The sequence below is a fragment of the Ictidomys tridecemlineatus genome, chromosome 3, assembly GCF_052094955.1.
Source record: "Ictidomys tridecemlineatus isolate mIctTri1 chromosome 3, mIctTri1.hap1, whole genome shotgun sequence".
NCBI classification, from domain to species: domain Eukaryota; kingdom Metazoa; phylum Chordata; class Mammalia; order Rodentia; family Sciuridae; genus Ictidomys; species Ictidomys tridecemlineatus.
Window position 1 is genome coordinate 22626662 of NC_135479.1, and position 27198 is coordinate 22653859.

General features: G+C 35.9%; 1 protein-coding gene across 8 annotated transcripts in view; it reads left to right on the forward strand.

Moving 5' to 3' along the window:
• The window catches only part of Fbxl20 (F-box and leucine rich repeat protein 20), a 104739-nt gene that overhangs the window by 62965 nt on the left and 14576 nt on the right, over positions 1 to 27198 (forward strand). For 3 of the 8 annotated variants that reach the window (XM_040268831.2, XM_078042089.1, XM_040268830.2), the window contains 7 exons: positions 3326 to 3380; positions 7201 to 7275; positions 11227 to 11295; positions 17110 to 17205; positions 19075 to 19201; positions 21016 to 21090; positions 26119 to 26249. In XM_040268831.2, coding sequence (XP_040124765.1) covers positions 3343 to 3380; positions 7201 to 7275; positions 11227 to 11295; positions 17110 to 17205; positions 19075 to 19201; positions 21016 to 21090; positions 26119 to 26249 — 611 coding nt within the window. In that variant the 5' untranslated portion in view covers positions 3326 to 3342. Of the gene's footprint in view, positions 1 to 5; positions 187 to 3325; positions 3381 to 7200; positions 7276 to 9398; positions 9494 to 11226; positions 11296 to 17109; positions 17206 to 19074; positions 19202 to 21015; positions 21091 to 26118; positions 26250 to 27198 lie in introns of all 8 variants that reach the window. The other 5 variants (XM_078042087.1, XM_005321772.5, XM_040268829.2 and 2 more) reach the window with 3 other exon arrangements.

Here is a 27198-nt window from a genome sequence, read left to right on the forward strand (position 1 = left end):
TACAGTCGGTCCTCCTTAGAGAAGGCACACTCTCTACATATTACTGAAGACTGCCTATGGATACCTTTTTAAATTTTTTCATTTTATTATTTCACCATACTTTTTCTCTGAACTTGTTCAACGACTTTTCTGCTCCTTGTTGGTATCTTGCTGAGATCACAGGAATAAATCAGTTTAAAAAAGAAGGTAAATAAAGCATAAGGGAAGTTTTTTGTAACCAATTCAGTTACTATTCCTAGGGGTTTTTTTAAATCATGCAGATATTTCAATCAAAACCACCTTCTGATCCAAAACTAAAAAATGTTTAAAATAGTGTGATCCTACTGGCATAAGACATGATATATTGGCCAGTAGAATAGAATAGAGAGGTCAGAAGTAAATCCTCATATACGTGATCAGATGATTTTTTTTTTTAGTTGTCTAAGAACACAATACTTTTATTTATTTTTATGTGGTGCTCAATATCAAATCCAGTGCCTCACATGTGCTTGGCAAGCGCTCCCCCCACTGAGCCCCATCAGATGATTTTTGACAAAGGTGCCAAAACCATTTAGTGAGGAACACAAATGATGTTGGGAAAACTTTGTATCCCCGTAACAAAAGAATGAATTGGGTTGGAGATGTAGCTTAGTGGTAGACTGCGTGTTTTAGCATACTCAAGGCTCTGGGTTTGACCCCCAGAACCACCAAAAGTGTGCGAGGAGATAGAGTTGAACTACCTTACTCCATATACAATACCAACTCAATGGATCACAGATCAAAACATAAGAGCTAAAGTTATAAAAGAAAACTGGGCATACCTGTAATCCGGGGACTTGAAGCTGAGAGATAGGAGGATCACAGGTTTAAGGCCATCCTGAACAACTTGGCAAGACTCTTCAACAATGTAGTGAGACTTTGTCTCAAAATAAATAAATGGACTAGGAATTTAGCTCAGTGGCAAAGTATTCCTGTGTTCAATCCCAGTACCCCCCCAAAAAAAAAATTCTTAGAAGAAAACAGAGGGGGGAAAGCTTCCTGATAATTGGACTTGGCAGTGATTTCTCAGATATGACACCAAAACTCATAAATCAATAGAAAAAAGTAGGTAAACTGGATTGCATAATAATTATAAAAATTTTGAACATTAAAGAATAATTATTAAATTATATATTATTAATTATAAAAATTTTGTACATTAAAGAATAGAATTCAGCAGTGAAAATATTTGCAAGTCATATTTATGATAAGGGATCACTGTCTAGAATCCATAAAGAACTTTATAATACAACAACAAAGCCTGATTTAAAAATGGGTAAATGACTCACCAGACATGGTATATCCCTATAACCCCAGTGACTTGGGAGGCTAACGCAGGAGAGTTACAAATTTAAGGCTAAGTTTAGCAACTTAGCAGGATCCTATCTCAAGATACAAAAAAGCAAAATAAAAACAACTAGGGACGCAGCTGGTAAAGAATCCCTGGGTTCAGTTCCTAATACAGAAAAATAAAGGGGGGTGGGTAGTTCTCCAAAGCAGATATATAAATGGCCAAGAAGAACATGAAAATGGTCTCAAAATTACTAATCATTAGAAAAATACAAATAAAAAAAACATAATGAGATACCATTTCCCTGTTCAAACCCATTTGTGATACTATTTTTTAAAAATAGTATTGACAAATATGTGGGAAAATTAAGATCATTTATATACTGCTGATCAGAATTTAAAATGGTGCAACTTCTGTGTAAAATAGCCTAATGATTCCTCAAAAAAAAAAAAAACTAAACAGAATTGATAAATGATACAGAAGTTTTACTTCTGAATATATACCCCAAAGTATTAAAAACAGGGACTAAACAGGTATCTGTACACTCATGTTTTTTTATTTTATTATTTTTTTTTGTAGTTGTAGATGGACAAAACAGCTTTGTTTTGTTTATTTTTATGTGGTGCTAAGGATTGAACCCAGTGCTTCATACATGCTAGGCAAGTGCTCTGCTACTGAGCTACAGCCCCAGCCCCCTTTTATGGAACCATAATTCACAGTAACCAAAAGGTGAAAGCAAACCAAGTATCTGGCAATAGATACAGAAAATGTGGAATATGATAGAATACTATACAACTCTAAAATGGAAGTAAATTCTTAAACCTACTACAATATGTATGAATCTCAAAGACATAATGCTAAGTAAAATAAGCAAGACACAAATGATAAATGTTAAGTACCAAGAACCGTCATCTTCACAGAGACAGAAGGTAGAATGCTGGTTGTCAAAGACTGGGAAAGAGAGGTATTGGGAAATTAGTGTTATTTTGGTATAGATTTCAGTTTGGGAAAGTGGAAAAACCTTTGGAGATGGTTAGTGGGGATATTGGTCTTAACCATGTGAACAGGAACTTCATGCCACTGAGCTACAGTTTCATATGTGTGCTCACAGTTTTTTGTTGTTGCTCTTTTTTGGTACTAGGTTTGAACAAGGGCACTTAATGACAGCCACATTTCTTGCCCTTTTTATTGTTTGAGACTGGGTCTCATCAAGTTGTTTAGAGCTACCTAAGTTGCTGAGGATGGCTTTGAACTTGTGATCCTCCTGCCTCAGCCTCCCAAGTCACTGGGATTATAGGCATGTGCCACCACACTCAGCACACAATTTTTTTTAAAGACTGAACATATTTACAAAATGCACATGACTTTCTCTCTAATGTAATTATTAACTCAGCATATCACAAGTTCCACAATATAACTGATAGCCTCTGATCACTAAACAACAAAATTTCATTTTTTAAAGCTATCCTAGGGAGCTTTTTACACTTCAGGTAACTATGACAGAAACTAGCCTCTCTTCTCCAAATTAATGCTTCCTGACCTCCGTTTTGTAACACTTCAGAAGTCTATATCAGTTAGAAATCATTTATCATCCCTTGATATAATTGAACTTGTATAGCATTTATGTACATTGTTAAGTAAACGATTACCTTTTTTGTTGTTGTTGTTCTGGGGAGTGAACTCAGGGGTGCTTTATCACTAAGCCTCAGTCCTTTTTATTTATTTACTTATTTGTTTGAGACAGAGTCTCACTAAATACCAGAGGCTCCAAATTTGTAATCCTCCTACTTAGCCTCCCAAAACAATGGGATTACAGTCATGTGCTACCACACCCTGCTAAAAGATTACTTTCTTCTACTATGTTTTATTTTTTATTGCTCAAATCTTTTTTTTTCTTGAAAGAACTGCGTGTGAGTATGTGTGTGTGAGTGTTATATGTGTGTGTAGTTATTAAAAAGCTAAAATTAAGAGAAATTATCATATAGTGAAGTTTGTCTCCCTCTCTTTTCTTTTTAGGATATTTTCTTTTCTGGATGTTGTTACCTTGTGTCGCTGTGCTCAGGTCTCCAGGGTAAGAATGATGGACATGGTTACAGAGGGACCACTTTCTGACACTAAGGATGTCAGTCTCTATAGTAGGCTGACCATTTATTTTAGGTGTTACTTGTATGTTGTTATGTTTGAAAGGGTGTTATTTCATTTATGGTATACCTTCCCCATATAATTCAATAATGGAATTCTATATATACCATCTCTAACTGTTCTATAAATCTTATTTACATAACATAAGCAGAGTAGTTAAGTGAAAAGGCATTGAACATGCAAATTAAAAGGCTATGCTTGCTGGGTACAGTGGCGCATTGCTGTAATCCCAGTGGTTTGGGAGGCTGAGGCAGGAGGATTGCAAGTTCAAAGCCAGCCTTAACAAAAGTGAAGCACTAAGCAACTCCGTGAGACCCTGTCTCTAAATAAAATACAAAATAGGGCTGGGGATGTGGCTCAGTGGTTGAGTGCCTCTAAATTCAATCCCTGGGACAAAAAAAAAAAAAGGCTATGCTTAACTTAATGAAATTTGCTTTATTGGTTTTTTTGTTCATTTGATACACATATACATATAAAAGACTCTTAAACATCTAATTCTCATGCTATTTTATCCCCATGTTCTTTCCTTGAAAGATAAAATTTTTAAAAAAAATGGTTGTAGAACAAATCACTTTTCCTAAAGTCAGTTTCTACATTATACTTGACTCTCCATTTTTGTCACTTAACATTGCTGTGACAAAATGGCCATATACCCTAATCTTATTGGCTATCACTGATATAAAGGGTATAATCTCTGATGTGGAAAAATTGCTTTATGAACTGCTTCCAACCACTTTTGTAATACAGTTATCTGATCAGTAATAAAATGAACATGTATTTGCAGTTGTCATCTTTTTATAAATTAGGCACCAGCTTTTTGTTTGTTCATTCATTTAACAAATATTTACTGAGAGCCCACTGTTTGCCAGGTACTGATATGTAATATGGCTGTACCATAAAGTATTATGTTTATCTGTGTAGGTGGGCCCAGATGTCCCTTCAGACTACTATCACCACACATAAATCTTAATATAGAGAATTTCCCCTTATTCTAACTTTAATTTCTGCATCCTGAAAGCCATACTTAATGTCTGTCAGTCATTTTGGAAATTAACAATGGTGCTTCAGTGATTTCTCTTTTGACATTTTTATCTCCATTAGTTGTGTGGTCCCTTTAGACATGGCCATTTACAAGTGAATGAATTTTCCTTTCTGATTCCATTGTGAAGGTGACAAAACACCCAGAAACAAAATTCCCAGATCAGTGTCTAAACCTGTTTAGTTACACAGCCTCATGCAAGAAGTGTTGACTTAAATTGAGTTTTCAGTTATTGTTTTCATTTGCAGGTTCCTCTTCCTTCTTAATATGTGTTAACTTTAAGGGAAGGAAGTCACAATGTCAGTTTTCATTAAATCTGGAAAATTTTATATTAGTAGTTGTTTTATTGTTTTCTTTCCCACCCCTACTGTGTTTTGAACCCAGGAGTGTTTTTACCACTGAGCTACATTCCCACCCCCCCCCCTTTTTTTTTTTAAGAAGGGCCATGCTAAGGCTGGCCTCAAACTTGTGATTCGCTTGCTTTAGCCTCCCGAGTCATTAGAATTGACAGGGATATGCCACCACACTTGGCATATTCTTTTTGTGTGTATGTGCTTTGGATTGAACCCAGGAGCACTTTGCCACTGAACAACATCCTCAGCCTTTTTTCCTTTTGAGACAGGGTCTCACCAAAATGCTGAGGGTCTCACTAAATTTTTGTGTCTGGCTGTGCCTATAATACCAGTGGCTTATGAGGCAGGAGGATCATGAGTTCAAAGCCAGCCTCAGCAAAAAGCAAGGCACTAATCCGCAGCCTCCCAAGTCCCGGGAATTATAGGTATGGACCACACTGCACCAAGTTTATATTCCATTGTTCTCTATGCTTGAAGTTTTTTTTTTTTTTTTTCAGTGCAGACTCTAGAGAGGAATCCGTCATTTATAATTTTAGTCTGAATTATGTATGTTTTCTGCTTGCTGAAGAACATAATAGAAGGAAATAAGAAATAGCATATCAATCAGAGATTCATTTAGCCCAAGAATTTATTAAACATATAACCTTTAAATGTTTTATTGGTTGCCTCCCCTGGCTAACCACTTAAGCCACTGGAAAAATGAAGCCATTAAAAGAAAAGTAACATTAAACTTCTGAGAAAACTGCAGCTATTTCTATAATAACTCCTTGCTTACCCTCATACCCCTGACATTCTTCTTATTGATTATGTGACAGTTATCCTAAGGCTTATAAGTAAATCCAGAATTCTTTTTTAAAAGTTTCAGAGAAATAGCTATAAGTATAATCAATATTAAATCCCTTTTAAATCTTATCAACTTTATGACTCTAATATTAAAACTTTTTGTTTATTTTGTTTTGTTTTTTTTTTTTTGTTTTTGTTTTGCAGTGCTGGGGATCAAACCTAAGGCCTTGCACATGCTGGGCAGTTGTTCTACCATTGAGCTACACCACCAGTCCATGACTTTTATTTTTTAAATTTAACAGGGAATGTTTTTAAAGGAAAATATAGAATGAGCGACAACAAATTAACTCCCACTGGACTCTTTCTTACCTCCCTTTTCTTCTTGTTTAAGATGTATGAAAATCTTAAACTTTCCATTGAAGGTGAATGTGGTGGCCCATGCCTGAAATCACAGGGACTAAAGAGCCTAAGGCAGGAATATCACAATTTCAAGAGCATCTTGGGCAATTTAATAAGGCCTTGTCTCAAAATAAAAAATTGCTGGGGTTGTGGCTCAGTGGTAGTATACCCCTGGGTTTAGTCTCCAGTACTGCAAAAATAAATGAATAAATAATTTAAAAAATAAATAAAATTACCACTGAATCAAGTTGGGGATAGAATGATGATTAATTGAAAAACCTACAAACCTACCTGAGTAAATTGGTAATGAGGAAAACATGAAATACAGATAAATTATACAAAAATATAATTTTCAAGTCCCAAATCACCATGTCACAGTTTCATATCTAACCAAGTGATACTATAGATAATAGATACGTATTAAACAGAGCAGCATTTGGTGTACTGTCCCATTCCGTTGGTTTCACCCTCATCTTGTTTCCAATTTAGGGATGGAGCTAAGATTTGTTCTTCATCACCTAAAATTCTGTCTCATTTGAGATTAGAAATTGGAATCTTGGGCTGGTTGGGCTGGGGATATAGCTCAGTTGGTACGGTGCTTGCCTTGCATGCACAAGGCCCTGGATTCAATTCCCAGCAAACACACACACACACACACACACACACACACACACACACACACACAATAAAAGTGAAATTGGTCATATCATATTTCATACATTAGATTGAAGTGGGTTATGAACTCCCAATTTTACCCCAAATGCAGATTGCAGAATCTCAAGAGCTTTGTAATGTTGTGAACAACCAATAAAAAAAATAAAAAATTTAAAAAAAAAATAAAAATAAAACTGAAATTGGAATCTTGCAGTTTCAAAGTACCTTCTGGCTATGATGTTTATCATAACCTGCTGTTTCCCCAATTTCCCTAATTTAAGATATTTTGTAGCTGTTAATTTCTATACCTACTCATTTTATGAGATAATCTCATTTGAGAGTAAAGCATGGATCCAGGATCAAAAATAGATCAAAAAATTTCCTTAGCTTCTGTTGGGAGTAGTGATAGAAGCTAAGGAAATTTTTTGATCTATTTCAGTCATTAGTTGGTTGAATATTGTTTTTTATTTTCATTTTCATTTTAAATTTTAAATTTTGCTTATTTCTTTTCTTCAAAATAGGCCTGGAATGTTCTGGCTCTGGATGGCAGTAACTGGCAACGAATTGACCTGTTTGATTTCCAGAGAGATATTGAGGTATAATTTTGTGGTGTGTGGCCCCAATTCTCTTGCAAGTAATTATAACATGGGACAAGTTAGCCTCAGCCATATAAATCTTGTTTTCCCTCAAGAGAGAAACTATTGTTTTCAGTACATCTAAACTTCATGGTAGCCTCCAAAGTTCCCAAGAGTTTATTGAATTTTTGAAAATAAGTAGATTATTTCACTGAAGTAATACTAAATTACTAGAACAATTTTAGTCCTGAAAAGGACTCAAAACTTTTTGGTTTTGCAGTAGAAATGTGAACTTACATTTTGTGTTTGCTTGTTTTAAAGAAGTCATTTTTGTATTTGTTTATTGAAGAACAAGTACAATTATAACTTACTGGGGGGTGGTATTTGCATTTCTTTTTTTTTTTTTTTTTTTTTTTTCCATTTTACTTTTGTGCTACTTGGAATAAAGCCCAGGGATGCTCTATTGCTAAGCTATATCTCCAGTATATTTTATTTTTTATTTTGCAGTCTGGCCTCAGATTTGTGATCCTCCTTCCCCAGCCTCCTAAGTAGCTGGGATTATAGGTCTAGGCCACCACACACCCAGCTAAATATATTTTTTTGGAGGTGGGTATGGGGATTGAACCCTGGGGTAATTCCTCACTAAGCTATGTGGGGACATAGCCCTTTTTATTGTTTGAGACAGGGTCTCACTAAGTTGCTTAAGTCCTTGTTAAGCTGCTAAGGCTGGCCTTGAACTTTTTTTTAATGTTTATTTTTTAGGCGTAGATGAACACAACACAATGCCTTTATTTTTATGTGATGCTGAGGATCAACCTGGGTTCCACCTGTGTGAGGCGAGCCCTCTACTGCTGAGCCACAGTGCCAGCCCAGGCCTTGAAATTTTGATCCTCTTGTCAAGCTGCTGGGATTTCAGGGGTGTACCACCATGCCTATCAGCAACCTATATAGATAGATATACACCATATATATATATATATACACACACACACACACACTAACACTATCTATCTCTGTGTGTACATATATATATTTTTTATTATTATTTTTATTTTTTATTTTTATTTTTTTTTGATACTGAGGATGGAACCCAGGGGCACTTAACCACTGAGCCACATCCCCAGCCTTTTTTTATATTTTATTTAGAGACAGTCTCGTCGAGTTGCTTAGGGCCTCACTAAGTGTTAAGGCTGGCTTTGAACCTGTGATCCTCCTGCATCAGCCACCTAAGCTTCTAGATTACAGGCATGTACCACTTTGCCTGGCTATGTTATTCTCCAGATGTGCATTTTGGCCCTTGGTGAATCAAAGGTAATAGTTTTTGTGGAGAATGTAAAATGAATTAAACCAATGTCATTCATTAAATTGTTTTTGTTTAGAAGCAGTTTTTTTGTCTCCTCTTGCTCATCCCCTACCCACCTATTTCACCTTTTAGTATAACCTTTTGTCTTTAAAATAGAAAACATTATGACTTGAGTTTGAATTACTTTAACTGAATTTAAAGCAGTCCTTAGTTCTCTCTTCAGAAGAGTGAACATAAGAGATAACTCATAGTGTCAAGAAGATTGAGAATCTCTTCCCTTCTCTTTCTCCACTTGCCTCTCCTTTTCTCTTATTCTCTCTCTCTCTCTCTCTCTTTCTGCCTGTCCCCCTCTCTCTTGGTCTCTCTTTCTCTTTTAAATTTCCAGCAGAAACAAATTCTTAAGGGCCTACTTGAAGAATTTTAAAAACCTTATATGAACCTTCCATTATCTTCACAAGATGTTTTTAAAATAATAACTACAAACATTATATTGAATTGTTTTTTACAATTCTTTGATCTTCATGGATGTTAAGATATTTAAAGCAGCACAGCTCACAAAATCATTTAGCAACCTTTTAAGTGTTCTTTGAGTCTTGCTATATGCAGAGTGCTATAGTATATATTTTGGAAAGTATAAGAATATAAAGTTCAGGCATGTTTTAAGTAGATGGGCTAATCAGGAAAGCATTCCCAAAGGAAGTTGAAATTTTCCTACTTAATTAGGTCTTTGAAACAAGTAGAAACATTTTCTCTCTGTCCATAAGTTGTCAAAAATGAGGATGTATTCTTTTCAAAAGCAATCAGATTGGTCATCTTTTTGTTTACCTGTTTCTTTTTATAGGGTCGAGTAGTGGAGAATATTTCAAAACGATGTGGGGGCTTTTTACGAAAGTTAAGTCTTCGTGGGTGTCTTGGAGTAGGAGACAATGCATTAAGGTAAAAACATAACTGTTAAAAAAAAAAGTAACTGCTATTAATCTCTTTGATTCAAGAACAGCACCATCTCACTCAGAAAAAGCTGAGGTAATTTTTAAATCCCTAGACGTTGAAAATACATCATGTATATATTATTTATAGCACAGAAATGTCAGGTACAATGGGATGGAGGCGCGCACACACACACTTATAATCTCAGTGACTCGGGAGGCTGAGGAAGCAGAATTACAAGTTCAAAGCCAGCCTCAGCAACTTAGTGAAACTGTAACTAATTTAGACCCTTTCTCAAAATAAAAAGTACAAAATGACTGGGGATGTGGCTCAATGGTTAATTGTCCCTGGATTCAATCCCTGGTAACAAAACCAAAACAAACAAACAAAAATAACAGGTAATAGGAAATATGATTTTAAAATGGTAGATTTCTCATCACAAATGATCCTTTTGGAAACTTGAGAAAATGTATTTTGTTTTTTTTTAATTTTTATTTACTTTGGTGACTTGTGTTTAAGAATTGATGGTTCAGCCAGGGCTAGTGAGACATGCCTATCATCCCAGATACTTGGGAGGCTGAGGCAGAAGGATCCTAAGTTTGAAGCCAGACCCAGCAACATAGCAAGAACCTCAGCAATTTGGTGAGAACCTGTCTCTAAAAAAAAAAAAAAAAAAGAACTGGAAATTTAGCTAAGTGGTAAAGTGCCCCAGGGTTTAATCCCCAAGTACAAAAAAAAAAAGAATTTATGGTTTGGGAAAAAAAACTTATTTACTTATACTTACCAACTACTTTGTATTATACTCAACTGTTCCTATTCACAATACTCTGACAGTAGATGTATAAGGTTTTTTCCCTCCACCCTACAACCAATCCTTTGTTTTTCTAGACAAAAACTGGATATTGTAATTTAGTTAAATACTAAAACTATCCAGAATTAGCTCAGATCCTACAAGCCAAGGACTTAGTGCAAAGGACTGCTTCTATTTCAGATACAAGTTGCAAGCCCCATGTTGCTGTGTACTTCTGATCAATGGGCTATAAATCAGGAATTACCATGACCCCCCTCCATGTTTGGTAATTTGCTAGAATGATCCATACAACTCAGAAATGTGCTTTAGTTATTATTACCATTGTAAAGAATATAGATGAGGGCTGGGAATGTGGCTCCGACGGTAGCGCGCTCGTCTGGCATGCGTGCGGCCTGGGTTCGATCCTCAGCACCGCATACCAACAAAGATGTTGTGTCCGCCGAGAACTAAAAAATAAATATTAAAAATTCTCTCTCTTTTTCTCCTCTCTCACTCTCTCTTTAAAAAAAAAAAAAAAAAAACAAAGAATACAGATGAACAGCCAGTTGAAGAGGTTCATGGGATAAGATTTAGAAGGTTCCCAAGCACAGGAACCTGTAGTTCAAACATAAACCAGCATGTGATTTACCAACCCAGGAGTTCTCTAATCCCCATTATTTAGGGGTTTTTATGAGGCTGTGTTATTGTAGTTATAGTTGGAAGACCAAATATTATAGTAAAAGATGTTCCTGTCACTCATTACTCAGAAAATTACAAGGGTTTTAGGAGTTCTATGCCAGGAAGAAGGGATGAAGACCAAATATTACACAGGTATCACAGGTACCACAGGTACCAGCAAACAGTATTACTAATAACAATATCTTATTTTTTTATGTTTGGCATTTTGCCCATTTCATTTGAAACTTGTCACTTTTTTTTTCTTCCCATAAAGGACCTTTGCTCAGAACTGTAGGAACATTGAAGTATTAAATCTAAATGGGTGTACAAAGACTACAGACGCGTAAGTATTCTGTGTTTTAGAATGTTATGTCGTAGTCCATGTTTGGGCTATATTAATCTAACCCATGGTGTCCCACCATTTCATTCATGGAACACCTAAAAAACTTAAGTTGGGGGCTGGGGATGTGGCCCATGCATGCAGCCCCGGGTTCGATCCTCAGCACCACATACAAAAACCAAAGATGTTATGTCTGCCGAAAACTAAAAAATAAATGTTAAAATTCTCTCTCTCTCTCTCTCTCTCAATAAATAAATAATAAATAAATAAATAAATAAATAAAAACTTAAGTTGAGAATATGATAACCTTGAAATAAACAAATGTATTTTTATAATATTTATTTTTTAGGTGTAGATGGACACAACACAATGCCTTTATTTTTATGTGGTGCTGAGAATCGAACCTGGGTCCTGCCCGTGCTAGGCGAGTACGTTACCATTGAGCCACAGTCCCAGCCCAACAAATGTATTTTTTAGAGTTCTATTCTTTTGAAAAAAGTAATAAGTGAATTAGTTATAATATTCATTAGTATTAATATTATTAATGATAATCTCTAGATTATTATTTCCAATTTAATGTACCTATGTCAATTTCACTGAAAATTTTGCATAATTGAAAACTTGGGACTTAATGGGTAAATGAACACCAACAAATGTATTTAGCAACTTTCTTGGTTGTAAAATTCTGTCTTTGATATTTAAAGTAAGACTTAAAAATTTATGAGTGGGCTGGGGAGTTAGCTCAGTATGTGGGGGGCAGGGGCTAGTTTGGTACTGAGCACCACAAAAGAAAAAATCATAATCAATGTTTATACAGAAGGATAATAATTAAATACCACAGTAAGCAGATAATTCTATGAAAAGATTAAACTCTTCAACATAGGACTGAACAGTTTAATTAGTACTGATAGCAGTTTTTAATGTAGAAAATAGAGGGAGGATAGAACTTAGTGATAGCACTTCTTGCCTAATATGCATGAAGCCCTGGGTTTCATACCTAGCAAAAGAGAGAATTCTTCTAGTAAATATTATATCTGTAGATTAATTTGGAAGCCTTTAATAGGAGAAATGGGGTTAGGGTGTAGTTCAGGGGCAGAGTGCTTGCCTAGCATGCATGAAGCACTGGGTCTGATCCTCAACACCACATAAAAATAAACAAATAAAATAAAGGTATGCTGTCCATCTACAACTATAAAATTTTTTTAAAAAATAGGAGAAATAGGAGAAAGAGTTTACTAACTTCTTACCCCACTATTCCTTTGTATGATAAGTTATAACCATAATATATATGTACAAGGCTATTCATTTTTACTGTTTGTAATAATGAATAGTGCTAATTTTTTTTAAGAACTGGGATGTTTTACCACTGAGCTACAACCACACTACTGCTAATTTTTATAACAGCAAAAGACAGGAAACTGCCGGACGCAGTGACTCACACCTGTAATCCCAGCAGCTCAGGAGGCCGAGGCAGGAGGATTGAGAGTTCAAAGCCAGCCTCAGCAAAAGCAAGACTCTGAGCAACTCAGCAACTCAGCGAGACCCTGTCTCTAAATAAAATACAAAATAGGGCTAAGGATGCGGCTCAGTATTTGAGTGCCCCTTAGTTCAATCCCTGATACCCCTTCCTTCCCCTAAAAAAGGAAACCATCCTGTGTCTATCAGAAGATGATTAGTTAAAAGTGATGAAGAATATCTCCAGTTCTTTGGTGTGAGTTCCAAGACCTACTGTTAAATGAAAGTGAACAGCAGAGGACTTTGTATAAAATGATACCTTTTAAAAGGGCAAGAGGACTTGGTACAAAATATATCAATATTCATATTTTCAAAAAGAAAAATGGAAATTTCAACTAAAAACTAATAAAATGGAACAAGGTACAGTGATGTGTGCTTGTCATCCCAGCTGCTGGGGAGGCCATGGCATGAATATCACAAGTTAAAGGCTAAATTCAACAATTTAGTGAGACCCTAAGCAACTTAGAGGTATCCCATCTCAAAATAAAAAAGACAAGGGCTGGGGATATAGCTCAGTTGGTAGAATGCTTACTTCGCATGCATAGGACCCCTGGGTTTAATCTCCAGAACCAGGAAAATAAATAAATAAATTATTACCCAAAAAATTATGATAGGATATCATGAATAATAATCAGGCAATACAGATAAAAATGAACAAAATTCCTGGAAGGCATCATTTGCCAAAACTGGCTCAAGAAAAAAATGCATATTCTGAATAGGCCTATAATATATACATTCAGTGAGTAATTTAAAACTATCTTAACAAGCACACAGACCTAAATGGTTCTACTAGTGAATTTCATCAACTGGTGTGTGTGTGTGTGTGGTACTAGAGTTTGAACCTGGGGGTACTCTATCACTGAGCAACATCTTCCCATCCCAGGCCCTTTTTATTTTTTATTTTGAGGTAGAGTCCCTTTAAGTTGGTCAAGCTGGCTTAGAAATTGCCATCTTTCTACCTTAGCCTCCTGAATTGCTGAGATTACAGTGTCCAGCTTTCCCCTCTTTTTTAAATTAGTTTATTGAGGATTGGCTTTTCTTTAAACAGCTGATGGGCCATGCACATTGGTGCACGGCTGTATTCCAGCTACTTGGGAGACTGAAGTCAGGAGGATCGAAAGTTCAAGGCTAGCCTCAGCAACTTAACAAGGCACTAAGAAACTTAGCAAAACCCTGTCTCAGCACTCAGGAGGCTGAGGCAGGAGGATCACAAGTTTGAATACAGCTTCAGCAATTTAGTGAGACTAAGCAACTAAGTGAGACTTGGTCTCAAAAAAATTAGAAAGGGCTTAGGGATGATGTAGCTCAGTGGTAAAGCACTCCTGGTTCAACACCCCCTCCCCCAAAAAAAAGGATTTTTAAAAATTAAATTTCTTCATATTTTTAAGTTGTTGACAGACCTTGATCTTATTTATTTATTTATTTATTTATTTATTTATTTATTTATTTATTTATTTATATGTGGTGCTGAGGGTCAAACCCAGTGCCTCACACACACTGAGCAAGCACTCTGCCACTGAGCCACAACCCTAGCCCCCACAAAAAAAGGATTTTAGATCATAACGAAGTGGAATTTATCCCAGAAATAGGACCAAATAAGTAAATATTTTAGTCTTCCTGACCCGTATAGTATGTTATAACTATGTCAGATACAGTTATAAAATCAGCTATAGAGAGACAGTACATAAATAAGCACAGCTATGTGTTCAAAAAAAAAAACAAACTGTTTCTGGGTTTTTTTTCTTTATCTTTTTTTTTTTTTTTTTTGGAACTGAGTATTTAACCCAGGGTTTTGTGAATGGGAGGCAAACACTTTGCCACTGAGCTACATTCCAGCCCTATTGACTTTTTTTCAATCTCTTAAAACTGTAAGAACCATTCGTGGTTTGTGAGTCATATTAAAATAGGCTTCAGGAATGATTTGGCCATAGTTGAGCTATAGTTTTATCACCTGGAATAAAAATCTTAGTGTTTGATGGCCTCCAAATAATCCACACTTCCTGATATTTAAACCATTGTCTAATCATTTCCCCTTGAGAGTTAACTCACCATAGTGACTCATTTCTAACAATAGAATACAGCAAGAAAGATTGGATGGTACTTAGGATACAAAAAGATTACTATCCTACTCTGCTTTCTCTTGGGTTTCTGGCTCTCAGGGAAGCAAGCTGCCCTCTTATGGTACCTCTGTGGAGAGGCCTACGTGACTAGAAACTGATGTTTCCAGGTAATAGTTAGCAAGGACCTGAAATTTACCAAAAATCAAGAATAAGACTTGATTGGATCTACTGAGATCTGCTAAAATGTCCATTCATGATAAAAACAATTCCAAAGAAATTCCCTCAACCCAATCAAAAACATTTATGAAAAACCCACTGCTGGGGCTTGGGAGATAGCTCAGTTGGTACAGAGTGCTTGCCTCACATGCACAAGGCCCTGGGGTAAATCCCTCGCACCCCCACACACACAAAAAAACTACTTCTAAAAATGACTGAATTCTTTCTTACTAAGGTCAATTACTACACTTTTTTTTGGTGCTAGGGATTGAACTGCATACATCCCCAGCCCAACCACTCTTTGTATTTCACAATGTATTGGAGGATCTAGCCAATACAGTAAGTTTTTTAAATGCATATTGGTAGGAAACAATAGAATAAAATATGTACAAATAAACATAATTTATAATATTGTATATAAAAAAACATGAGGAAGTCTGGGGCTATAGCTCATTGGCAAAGCACTTGCCTAGCATGCACGAGGCACTGGATTCGATTCTCAGCACCACATAACAGCTAACAACAAAAAAAAAATAAAGGCATTCTGTTCATCTACAACTACAAAAAAAATTTTGTTTAAATCATGAGGAAACTACCAAAAGATGCTTTAATTCATAAATAAGATAGCAAGCTCATTAGATATAAGACAATATGCCAAAAAAAAAGTCTATGTACATTAGCATCAAGCAATCCAAACATGAAATTAAGAATTCCTGGGCTGGGGTTGTGGCTCAGTGGTAGAGCTCGCCTAGCACATGTGAGGCACTGGGTTCAATCCTCAGCACCACATAAAAACAAATAAACAAAATAAGGTATTGTGTACAACTAAATAAATAAATATTTTTTAAAAAAGGAATTCCATTGCCAGGTGTGGTGGCATATGCCTGTAATCCCAGTGACTTAGGGGACTGAAGCAGTAGGATCACAAGTTTGATACCAGCAATTGAGACCCTGTCTCAAAATGAAAAATAAAAAAGGATGGGCATGTAGGTCAGTGGTAGAGCCCCTGGCTTGGATCCTAGTACCAAATAAAGAGAAAGGAAGAATAAAAAAGTATTAAAACATTTACAGATAAAATAATATATCCAGGATTTACTTTAAAATACTAGAGGGAAAAAAAAATACAGGAGGAGAAATTGGAGCTGGGGCTGTAGCACAGTGGTAGAGTGCCTGCCTCGTCCCTGTGAGGCACTGGGTTCGATCCTCAGCACCACATAAAAATGGATAACGATAGTGTGTGCATCTAAAAAAATATATTTTTTAAAAAAGGAGGGAGAATAGATAATATAAAAATAATTAAAAATAATTTTTAGTGTTAAAAAGGCCTGGGGATGTAGCTTAGTGTTAGAGGGCTGCCAAGTGGGCATGAGGCCCCGGATTTAATCTAGCACTGCTAAACATCATCATAATTCACAAAAAGTAATAAGTAACAATGTTACATAACTTCTTTCAGCCCAATATAATTCATCTATGTATACCTTGCAAAATCCACTTCTTTTCTTACTGCCATGTAAAAGATGAGATTCTCAAGTAGATGTTTAAAATGTTTAAGTAAATGTTTTAAGTCTGTTAAAAAACAGAAGCAAAGATTTGGTCCTCATATTTTACCATATATAGCAAAAACTTATTAGCATTCCTGGTGTTCCTGGATTTGAAGAGTACACATAGATCACTTAGAGTTCACATAAGTAGTTTGCTGTTATTAACTATTAATATTATTATTAATAATAGCTGTTAATAGCTATTAATGTTTTCCAAATGGAAATGAAGCACCATCTTCCTCTGATACAAATTCTCATATATAGTATTGCCCTTCTTTGTGAATGGTATCTGCCTCTTCCATGGAAAGCTCCCAAAATTTATAGCTGCTTTTTGGAAGGTAAGCGAATTTTACAGTTCTGATATATTTTGTATATCATATACACACGTGCATGTGTATACACACAAACATTTACTGAGAAATGTGTATGATATAGTAAAGATGTGTTCTTATTTATTCATTATTTTCTCCTCTCTCCATTTTCAGTACATGTACTAGCCTTAGCAAGTTCTGTTCCAAACTCAGGCATCTTGACTTGGCTTCCTGTACATCAATAACAAACATGTCACTGAAAGCTCTGAGGTAAATTTCTTATAAATAAGCATGTCCATTAATAATAATTTCTTAAAAATAACTTAAATGAATTTTGAATTGAAGGTAACTATGTTTTATTCATATATACTATAGTTCTAAATAGGCCTTTTATTTTACCACTTTTCCCAAATTATAATTACAGGAGCTATTCAAGTAAAATGACTAGGGGTAACTAGGATTTCTAAACAGAGGAGCACAGTATAGATTATACATGAATTATTAGATTTTTATAAAGACTTACTTTCAAAAAAAGAAAAGAAAATGTCTTGTTATTTTTAACTAAATGATTAAAATATGGTTCTAGAGATAGGATTATTTACCAGGTACTTTGTTTGAACACAGTCCTTCTGAACTTTTCCTCATTATCTCATAGCATTGTTATTAGGATTCCACAAGATTATATTAGGCAGAACTATAAAAAGTTGTGCTAATGGTAGTCAACAGTTTCTATGTTATAAAAATAACTTCAAGGCAAGCATGGTGGTATACACCTATAGTCACAGCTACTTAGGAGGCTGAGGCAGGAACATAGCAAGTTCAAAGTCAGACTGGGCAACTTTGTAAGACCCTGTCTTCAAAATAAGATGAGCTAGTCCCAGGTGCTATAGCACATACCTATAATCCCAGCTACTCAGTAAGATAAGGCAGGATGATTGCAAGATGGAGGACAAGTTTAGCAACTTAGTGAGACCCTGTCTCAAAATAGAAAAATTAAAGACTAGGGGTATAGCTCACTGGTAGAGTGTCCTTGAGTTCAATTTAAAGTACTGCAAAAAAAAAAAAAATGTGACTCCTTTTAGACTTTCTTTGTGAATATTGAGCAACAAACATATTCAATACTATTTACAAGGTAGGGTAATGAATGTGACAATAGTTATAAAATGTTTTCATGTAAATGATCTGGTTTACTTGAAAGCCTTATGAAGTATATAGAATAGACATTTACACTTTTAAGGGGAAAAAAAACACAGTTGTCAGATGCCAGGGACTGTTCCATGAGAGGAAACTAAATAAGATATTGTTATTGCTCAGTCAAATCGGAGTAAAGACTGAGCACTAAACATGAATCATATTACTGTGTGGTAAGTTGATGATAGGAGTGAGTACCTCAGTTTTCGAAGAACATAGAAAGAGCTGTGGCTTATCTTGGACCAAGAGGTTTAGATAGATAGGCTTCCTAAAATGACTTGTATGGAGTCAAATTATTAATGTTGAAAATGAATTCAAACCTGAATCTCCTATATTTATTTTCTGGATCTTTTTGGTAGGCAAGATAATGGGCTAGAGGAGGTAGAACTCGGTGGTAGAACATTCTCTTATGTAGCTTGTGAAGCCCTGGGTTCAATCCCTAGCATGGGGGGAGTGAGGGGTCCGGAAGGAGACAAACTTCTGTGTTCAGTGTTTCTGAAGAATGCTTTCAATTTCTTCATGCTCCAAATATGAAACTAAACTGATACAAGTGGAAGAGATCTAGAGGAAACTAATATTTTAATCACAGAAATTCAACACAGTAAACCCTAACTTTAGTCTACAGAAACGATATTCTAGGAATGTCCCAAATAAGGAAATAAAGAGAGCCTTTGTAATTATTTTTAACTAAAAGTTTAAAAGTTCTCATTAATACTTGATGGAGAATCTCGGTTTGAATCTGAACTTTAATTACTCTATAAATTTGAACAAGTTAATTTCCATATCCTGTCTATAGTTGAAAAACTATACTGTGCTTTCTGGTTGTTTAAGCTGGATTTGATATGGCCCTGCTGGTGGTAAAGTCCCACATGAACATTGCAAAAATGAGACCAGTATCTTTGAAATTGGATGTAGTGATATGCTTGTCTCATTTTGTTTTATCCTAAGTGAGGGGTGTCCACTGTTGGAGCAGTTGAACATTTCCTGGTGTGATCAAGTAACCAAGGATGGCATTCAAGCACTAGTAAGAGGCTGTGGGGGTCTCAAGGCCTTATTCTTAAAAGGCTGCACACAGGTAATACTCCATGTAATGCTTATGAAAATCAGAGGAACCATGAGCTTTTTGTAGTCATCACCAAGATGTTTGTCTGGAGGGAAATGTGAGTTGTGTGTATTTTTTTGTAATATATATATATATATTTTTTTTTTTGAGTTGTCAATGGACCTTTATTTTATTTACTTATTTTTATGTGGTGCTAAGAATTGAACCCAGTGCCTCACACATGCCTGGCAAGCGCTCTAACACTGAGCCACAACCCCAGCCCCAGTTGTGTGTATTTTTGACCCAAAGATATTTGCTTGTCAAGGATAAAGTGTTTTCCTTAGAATCAAAGAATGAGAGGATTTAACATCTGACCAAAGATAAATTTAGAAAAGGACGGAGTGGGGCGGCAAAGTAACACTGAAGGAAGGTATGCCATAGGCAAGAAGGGTTTCATGCAGCTTAACCTGTACCAAAAAGAAAGTTTCTTTACTGCCGATAATTCAAACTGGATAGGCAAATAAGACAGTCCTGGAAATTTTCTCTTGTTTAATCATCAGGAGTTGTTTTAAAATATGCCAAGTTTGCAGTAACCTGTGTTTTATAGTATTGACACTTATCCTCCCAGTCACATCACAAATCCAACATATTTTGTCATTAAAGATTTTGTAGTCTTGGGGCTGGGAATGTAGTTCAGTGGCAGCTTGCTTGCCTCACATGCATAAGGCTCTGGGTTCAATCCCCAGTACCACCAAAAGGAAAAAAAAAAAGTACAGCCTTGCTAGGCACAGTGGCACTCAGCTTTTAATTCCAGCTTCTGGGGAGGCTGAAAGTTGAGGCCAGACCCTGTCTCAAAAGAAAAATGAAAAAGGCAGGTGATAAGGTGATGTAACTCAGTGGGTACAGTGCCCCAGGGTTCTTTGCCCAATACCCCCCCCAAAAAAAAAAAAAAAAACTTTTTAAAAACAATCTGATTTTTTCACAGTGAGGAAAGGAATTGACCAAATAGCACCTAATGATCAAGAGTGAATTTAAGCCAGGTTTGGTGGCACATGCCTATAATCCCAGCTGCTTGGGAGGCTGAGGCAGGAAAGTAGAGTTCGAGACCTTATTTCAAAAGGAAAAGAAAAGTGGATTTAAATATGATTGATAAAGTAGGGCTAGTCTCTCTTATTTTATTAATGGTATGAAATCCATACTTTGGATTCCATTAAAAATTCCCTCATTCTCTTACTATGATAGGAGGAATTTTGTTGTTTGAATTTGAGCTTTGGATGTATGACTGCATTAAAACAACAGCTTGAGCTTCTAGTTATTTATGGAATCCTGAAAAATATTGATTGGAATGCATCATTATGATCAGTTACTTACCATCTGTTCTCAACACTGTAAGCATGCCACTGATCTTCCAGCAACAGATAAACACGATGGATTCCTTTCTTGGCTCTCTGTCCCCAAAATTTGTTTTAAAAAATCTTCATAGGTGGTATTCAAGTGTGAAAATCATTTTAGCTTAATAATCCCTCTGCAAAGTACTATGAAGTACATTTAACTTATCAGAAGTAAAATCTATAAATATTAAGCAATGTTTATGTCATCTTTTCCTTGGTTTGATGATAATAACATGAATTTGATGTGGTAGGAACTGATTTTTTAAAATACTGATAACCCTGCTAATAGTAGGAATTACTTTATTATGTGAACATAATTTTTTATTTCTGGTTCATTGTTCTTTTGGAATTTGGGTGGCTATACAGAGAATGTATTGATGAATGTATACATTCTTAAGTCTTCCTCCTTTGAAACATTGTTAATAATAATTTTTTCTTATTTTTTAATCTTTTTAGCTGGAAGATGAAGCTCTCAAGTACATAGGTGCACACTGCCCTGAACTGGTGACTTTAAACTTACAGACTTGCTTAGTAAGCATCCATTCCTACAATGCTTCTGTGTTAGTAATTCCTTTCAATACTGTTGTTAAGAATTTCATCAAGGGGCTGGGGATGTGGCTCAAAGGCTCCCCTAGCATGCATGGGGCCTAGGTTCGATCCTCAGCACTACATACAAAACAAAAAATAAAAGAGGGGCTGGGGATGATGCTCAGTGGTAGTGCCCTCACCTGGCATGCGTGCGGCCTTGGTTCGATCCTCAGCACCACATACAAATAAAGAGGTTGTGTCTGCCAAAGACTAAAAATAAATAAATAAATAAATTTAAAAAAGAAAAAGAAAAGAATTTCATCAAGACCAGTGACTTTTCCATTACAACCTAAGTGATACAGTAAACACAAAGATGACTCTTATCTATTTAAGAAAAACTATGTATTCTTTTAAAATATATATATTTTTATTTATTTATATTTTTTAGTTGTAAATGGACACAATACCTTTATTTTATTTACTTATTTTTATGTGGTGCTGAGGATTGAACCCAGTGTCTCACACATGCTAGGCAAGTGCTCTATCACTGAGCTACAATTGCAGCCCCAAATTATTTAAAATTGCAGTAGCACTTTATAACCAATTATTATGTATTAATGGGTTACAATTATGAGAAAACACTGACCTAAAACTGACAAGCAAGCTGGATGCAGTGGCACAGACCTGTAATCCCAGCTACTCAGGAGGCTGAAGCAAGAGTATTGCAAGTTTGAGTCAGCCTGGACAATATAGTGAGACCCTGTCTTAAAATAAAAAGGGCTGGAGATGTACCTAAGTGATAAGTGCCCCCAGATTCAATATCTAGTATATAAAATAAAATAAAAAATAAAAGTTGGCAATCAGAATGTACCCTTTAAATAATTTTCAGGTAATGTCTATATTTAGCCCTTCAGCTTGTTCAGACTATCAGCCTTTTTGTGTCTACCCCAAAATGCCTAAATTTTACTCAGATAATTGCTGAAACTATTCAGGAATCTAGAATATTGACAATAATATCTCTTGCCTAAAAAATTACACATGTATGTTACCTTGGAATAGAAGCCCCTCATAGCAAAGAAAGAAGTTGATAAGGGCTTTCCTTGTATGTGCTTCTGCTTGTTATATCCTCTCCTCCACCTGGAACTGGAAAGCATAGTGGTTGTTTTATTTATGTGATGTGTAAAAGACTACCTTTTATGCAGTTTAAGTTACCCACTCTTCCGTCTTTGAGGAATGGTACTGATGATGATCTAGCTAGCTCCTGAAAATCAAAAGAATGATACCTCTGCCTTGTTTTGTTTTGAGTGGGGTCTTACTATGTTGTCCAAGCCAGTCTTGAACTCCTGAGCCCAAATGATCTTCCCACCTCATCCTCCCAAATGCTCAGACTAGAGGCATGCACAAGCACACCAGCTTTCCTTCTTTTAATTCTGACCATCTTCCTGGAATGGTGACTTGGCAAGCTGAGGCAGCAGATTGGCAAGTTTGAAGCCAACTTCAGAAGCTTAATTTTGACCATTTATAGTGTGTGTGGGTCATTCTGATAATCATAGTTGCTGACCTCCAAAATTTGCCTAAGTTCATTTATAAAGCTAAAATGTTTACCTTGAAAGACTATGCACAACAGTTATAAACATGGTACTATCATTTTAGAGTTCTAGAAGAAAACTGTCTGTTGTCACTAAAACATGACTAAAGTACAATCTTTGATTTTTTTAACCTTTCTTGGCATATTTGGAAACAAAAGTTAGGCCAAGCACAGTGGCTGGGGAGTCTCAGGCAGGAGGATCACAAGTTCAAAGCCAGGCTCAAAAACTTAGTGAGGCCCTAAAAAGTTCAGCGAGACCTCATCACAAAATAAAGAACAAAAAATCAGAAAAAAAAAAAAAGAGGGTGGAGATATAGCTTAGTGGTTAAACACCCCTTGGTTCAATACCTAGTAATAGTAGTAGTAATAATAATAGTTGGATAAATTTTACTATTTACTGGTGATTGAAACCAGGGGCACTTAATCATTATTATTATTATTTTTTTTTTTTTTGATACCAGGGATTGAACTCAGCCACTGAGCCACATCCCCAGCCCTATTTTGTATTTTATTAGAGATAGGGTCTCACTGAGTTGCATAGTGCCTCGCCATTGCTGAGGCTGGTTTTGAACGATCCTCCTGTCTCAGCCTCCCAAGTTGCTGGGATTACAGGCGTGCACAACTGCACCCAGCTCGTAACCACTATTTTTCAACAGCCTCTCACTAAAGTGCTTAGGGCTTCGTTAAATTACTAGCTTTGGATTTGTGATCCTCCTGCCTCATCTTCCCAAGTCACTGAGATTACGGTGCCACCACCCCTGGCAAATCTTACCATTTTTTTTAAGTGTTTGGTAATATTTTTTTAATTGTTTTTATTTTTGAGGTTGTAGATGGATAGCATACATTTATTTTATTTGTTCTTTTTTTAGATGTTAATGGACCTTTATTTTATTCATTTATTTGTATGTGGTGCTGAGAATCAAATCCAGTGCCTCACACATACTAGGCAGGTGCTCTACCACTGAGCCACGACCCCAGCCTTATTTGTTCATTTTTATGTGGTGCAGAGGATTGAACCCAGTGCCTCACACGTGAGTCTAGGCAAGCAGTCTGCTGCTGAGCTACAGCTCCAGCCCCACAAATTTTACTATTTTTAAATTTTAATTAAGCCAAGCACAGTGGCACAAGCCTGTAATCTCAGCAGCTTGGGAGGCTGAGGCAGTTGGATGGCAAGGTCAAAGCTATCCTTGGCAACAGCAAGGCACTAGGCAACTCAGTGAGACCCTGTCTCTAAATAAAATACAAACTAGGGCTGGGGATGTGGCTCAGTGGTTGAGTGCCCCTGAGTTCAATCCCCAGTATCAAAAAAAAATTTTTTTAATTTAATTGAAGTACAGGCAATGTGATTTTCCTCAGTACTGTCCTATAGGCTTTTTTCTTTTAAGAGATGGCTTCACTTTGGCTCAATCAATGCTCCTACCTCAATCAGACTCTTGTTTGGCTGAGTCTATGGGCATATACCATTGCACCCCGTTAGACTATAAAACATAAGAAGGAAGAGGCAGCACAATCCTACAATACTTTCTCTTTTTTTTTTTAAGAGAGAATTTTTTAATATCTATCTCTCTAGTTTTCAGTGGACACAATATCCTTGCTTGTACGTGGTGCTGAGCATCGAACCTGGGCCACACACATGCCAGACGAGCGTGCTACCGCTTGAGCCACATCCCCAGCCCTATCCTCAACCTTTTTTTGAGACAGGATCTCATTAAGTTGCTTAGGACATACAAACTTGCCCAAGCTGGCCTTAAATTTTCTATCCTCCTGCCTCAGTCTCCCCAGTTGCTTGAATTTTTATTTTTTTATTTTGAAACAGTAACTCACAAAATTGCCTAAGCTGGCCTTGAACTTGGAATCCTCTTGCCTCTAGCTTCTGAGTCTTTGAAATTACAGGCATGTGCCACCAGGCCTAGCAACATCCAGATTTTTTTATCTGTATTTTTTTTGTTTGCTTATTTAAACAATGGGTATTAAAAGTTGGGTTTTTATTTTTATTACTTGTTGTTATTGTCCTTGCTACTTAACAACATTGCTTGATTAAATAGTGATGGCAGTGGAGCTTTACTTTTAGGCCTATACAGTTAGTGAATTGAAGTGCTGATAAACTCTATTATGTTAGATGTTTATATGTTTCTTTTTTATTATGATATCCTTAAACGTGTATTCTTTTCATTTAAAGTAATTTAAGATAAAATCATTTTTAAATAATGTAAGATTATATCTGAGTTAAACACAACTATTTGTCTCCATTAATTAGGATGGGGCTGGGGATGTGGCTCAAGTGGTAGCGCGCTCGCCTGGCATGCGTGCAGCCTAGGTTCGATCCTCAGCACCACATACCAACAAAGATGTTGTGTCCGCCGAGAACTAAAAAATAAATATTAAAAATCCTCTCTCTCTCTCTCTCTCTCTCTCTCTCTCTCTCTCTCTCTCTCTCTCTCTCTCTCTCCTCTATCACTCTCTCTTAAAAAAAAACAATTAGGATGTTCTTTATATTTTAATATTCAAACAGCAAAATGGATGTTATTTTGAGATAGCAACTATCATCCACAGGTGTTGTTTTTGCTTGTTTGTTTTGGGTCCTCGGGATTGAACCAAGGGGCATTTTTCAACTGAGCTATATCCCCAGCATTTTTCGGGTTTTATTTTTATTTTTCCAGGCATTTCATTATTATTATCATCATTATTATTTCATTATTATTTTTTATTTTTTATCTTTTTGGTACTGGGGGTTGAACTCTGGGGCACTCAAACACTGAGCCATATCCCCAGCCCTATTTTTGTATTTTATTGAAAGACAGGGTTCAGTGAGGTGCTAAGAGCCTCGCCATTGCTGAGGCTGGCTTTGAACTTACAATCCTCCTGTCTCAGTCTCCCGACCCATCGTGCCCAGCTTTTTTTTCATTTTGAGACAGGATCTCCCTAAGTTACTTGGGTCCTCACTAAGTTACTGAAACTGACCTCAAACTTACAATCTCCTACCTTAGCCGCCTCCTGTGTCATTGATATTACAGGCCTGTGCCTCTATACCCAGCCACAGTTTTATTTTTTCCTCCAACCAGTTTCAGTTTGAACTTGTAAAAAAATATATTTATACTATTAAAATACAGCAGTTCTTGTCGGTTTTCTAGATTTTAAAATCATTTAATTGAATTTACCCCATGCTTATTTCCATTCTTATTAAGTTAAAAGAATCCCATTATAGCTTCTTGCCTTTATACCAAAAGCAAACCCAGATTCTCTTGCAACTAAATCTAAAGGAACTAGAAAGAAGAAACAAAGTGTGTTCATTTTCTTTTAGGTTTACTATCTGATTAATATCAAACCTGCCTAGATTTCTTTTTGGTGTTGTTTTCACAGAGATGTTATTTTTTTCTTATTTTTCGTCTGCTAAATTACTAATACCTGTGGGGTTGTTTTTTTTTTTCCCCTTGTTTTTTTAGCAAATCACAGATGAAGGCCTCATTACTATTTGCAGAGGGTGCCATAAGTTACAGTCCCTCTGTGCCTCTGGCTGCTCCAACATCACAGATGCCATCCTGAATGCTCTAGGTCAGAACTGCCCTCGGCTTAGGTAAACATTTCTTCTCTAGTTCAAAAAAATCAAGGAAAAAGAACAAAAGTCTACTTCACTCATTTATTCTTTGGAACTTTGAAATTTTAAGATAGACACTACAAGTCATTGTCCTTTTTGATGTCCACCTACTTGCTTTGTACTTCATTATGTGTAATTGGCATGAACCAAGAAACAATGGTTCCAAAATTCTACTTTCTACTCATACTAGAAAAGAAAAGAAAAAAAGCATTTATTTCATTACTAAAGAATGAAATAAGGGGGCTGGGATTGTGGCTCAGTGGTAGCGCACTCACCTAGCACATGAGAGGCCCTGGGTTCAATCCTCAGCACCACATAAAAATAAATAAGTAAGTAAGTAAGTAAATGAAATAAGGTGCTGGGTTGTGGCTCAGTGGTAGAGCATTTGCCTATCATGTGTAAGACACTGGGTAAGACACTGGGTTCAATTCTCAGGACCACATGTAAATAAATGAATAAAAAAATAAAGATTCATCAACATCTAAAAAAATGTTTTTAATGAAATAAAGATATTTTCTTTAATTAATGCTTTATATAATTCTTTTCTCAAAGATAATTTTAAAGGCTCACTCTCGGGTCATTTATATTTTTAGTTATGATGCCAGATATATAGCAGACCGTATTCAAAAAGAAGAAACAGCTTTACAAGAGAAACTTTTTGTGTTGACAGTCTTTTAGAACAGCTTTATTTTTCTGTGGCTCCTTCTCTTTGCTCATATATGGGATTGGCTGGTTATCTATTAAGAATTCTGTATTAGTATGTAAGATAGTATAAAATCCGTATTGATTTTGTAAAGAGCACTTGAGAATCTTGTAATGAATAGAGATGATCCCCATATACCTTTTTGGTTTTGATTTTGTTTTAAATATTACCTATATAATACTTAGAAGTTAAGCATTGTTTTAGGTACTTTACAAATGTTAATTC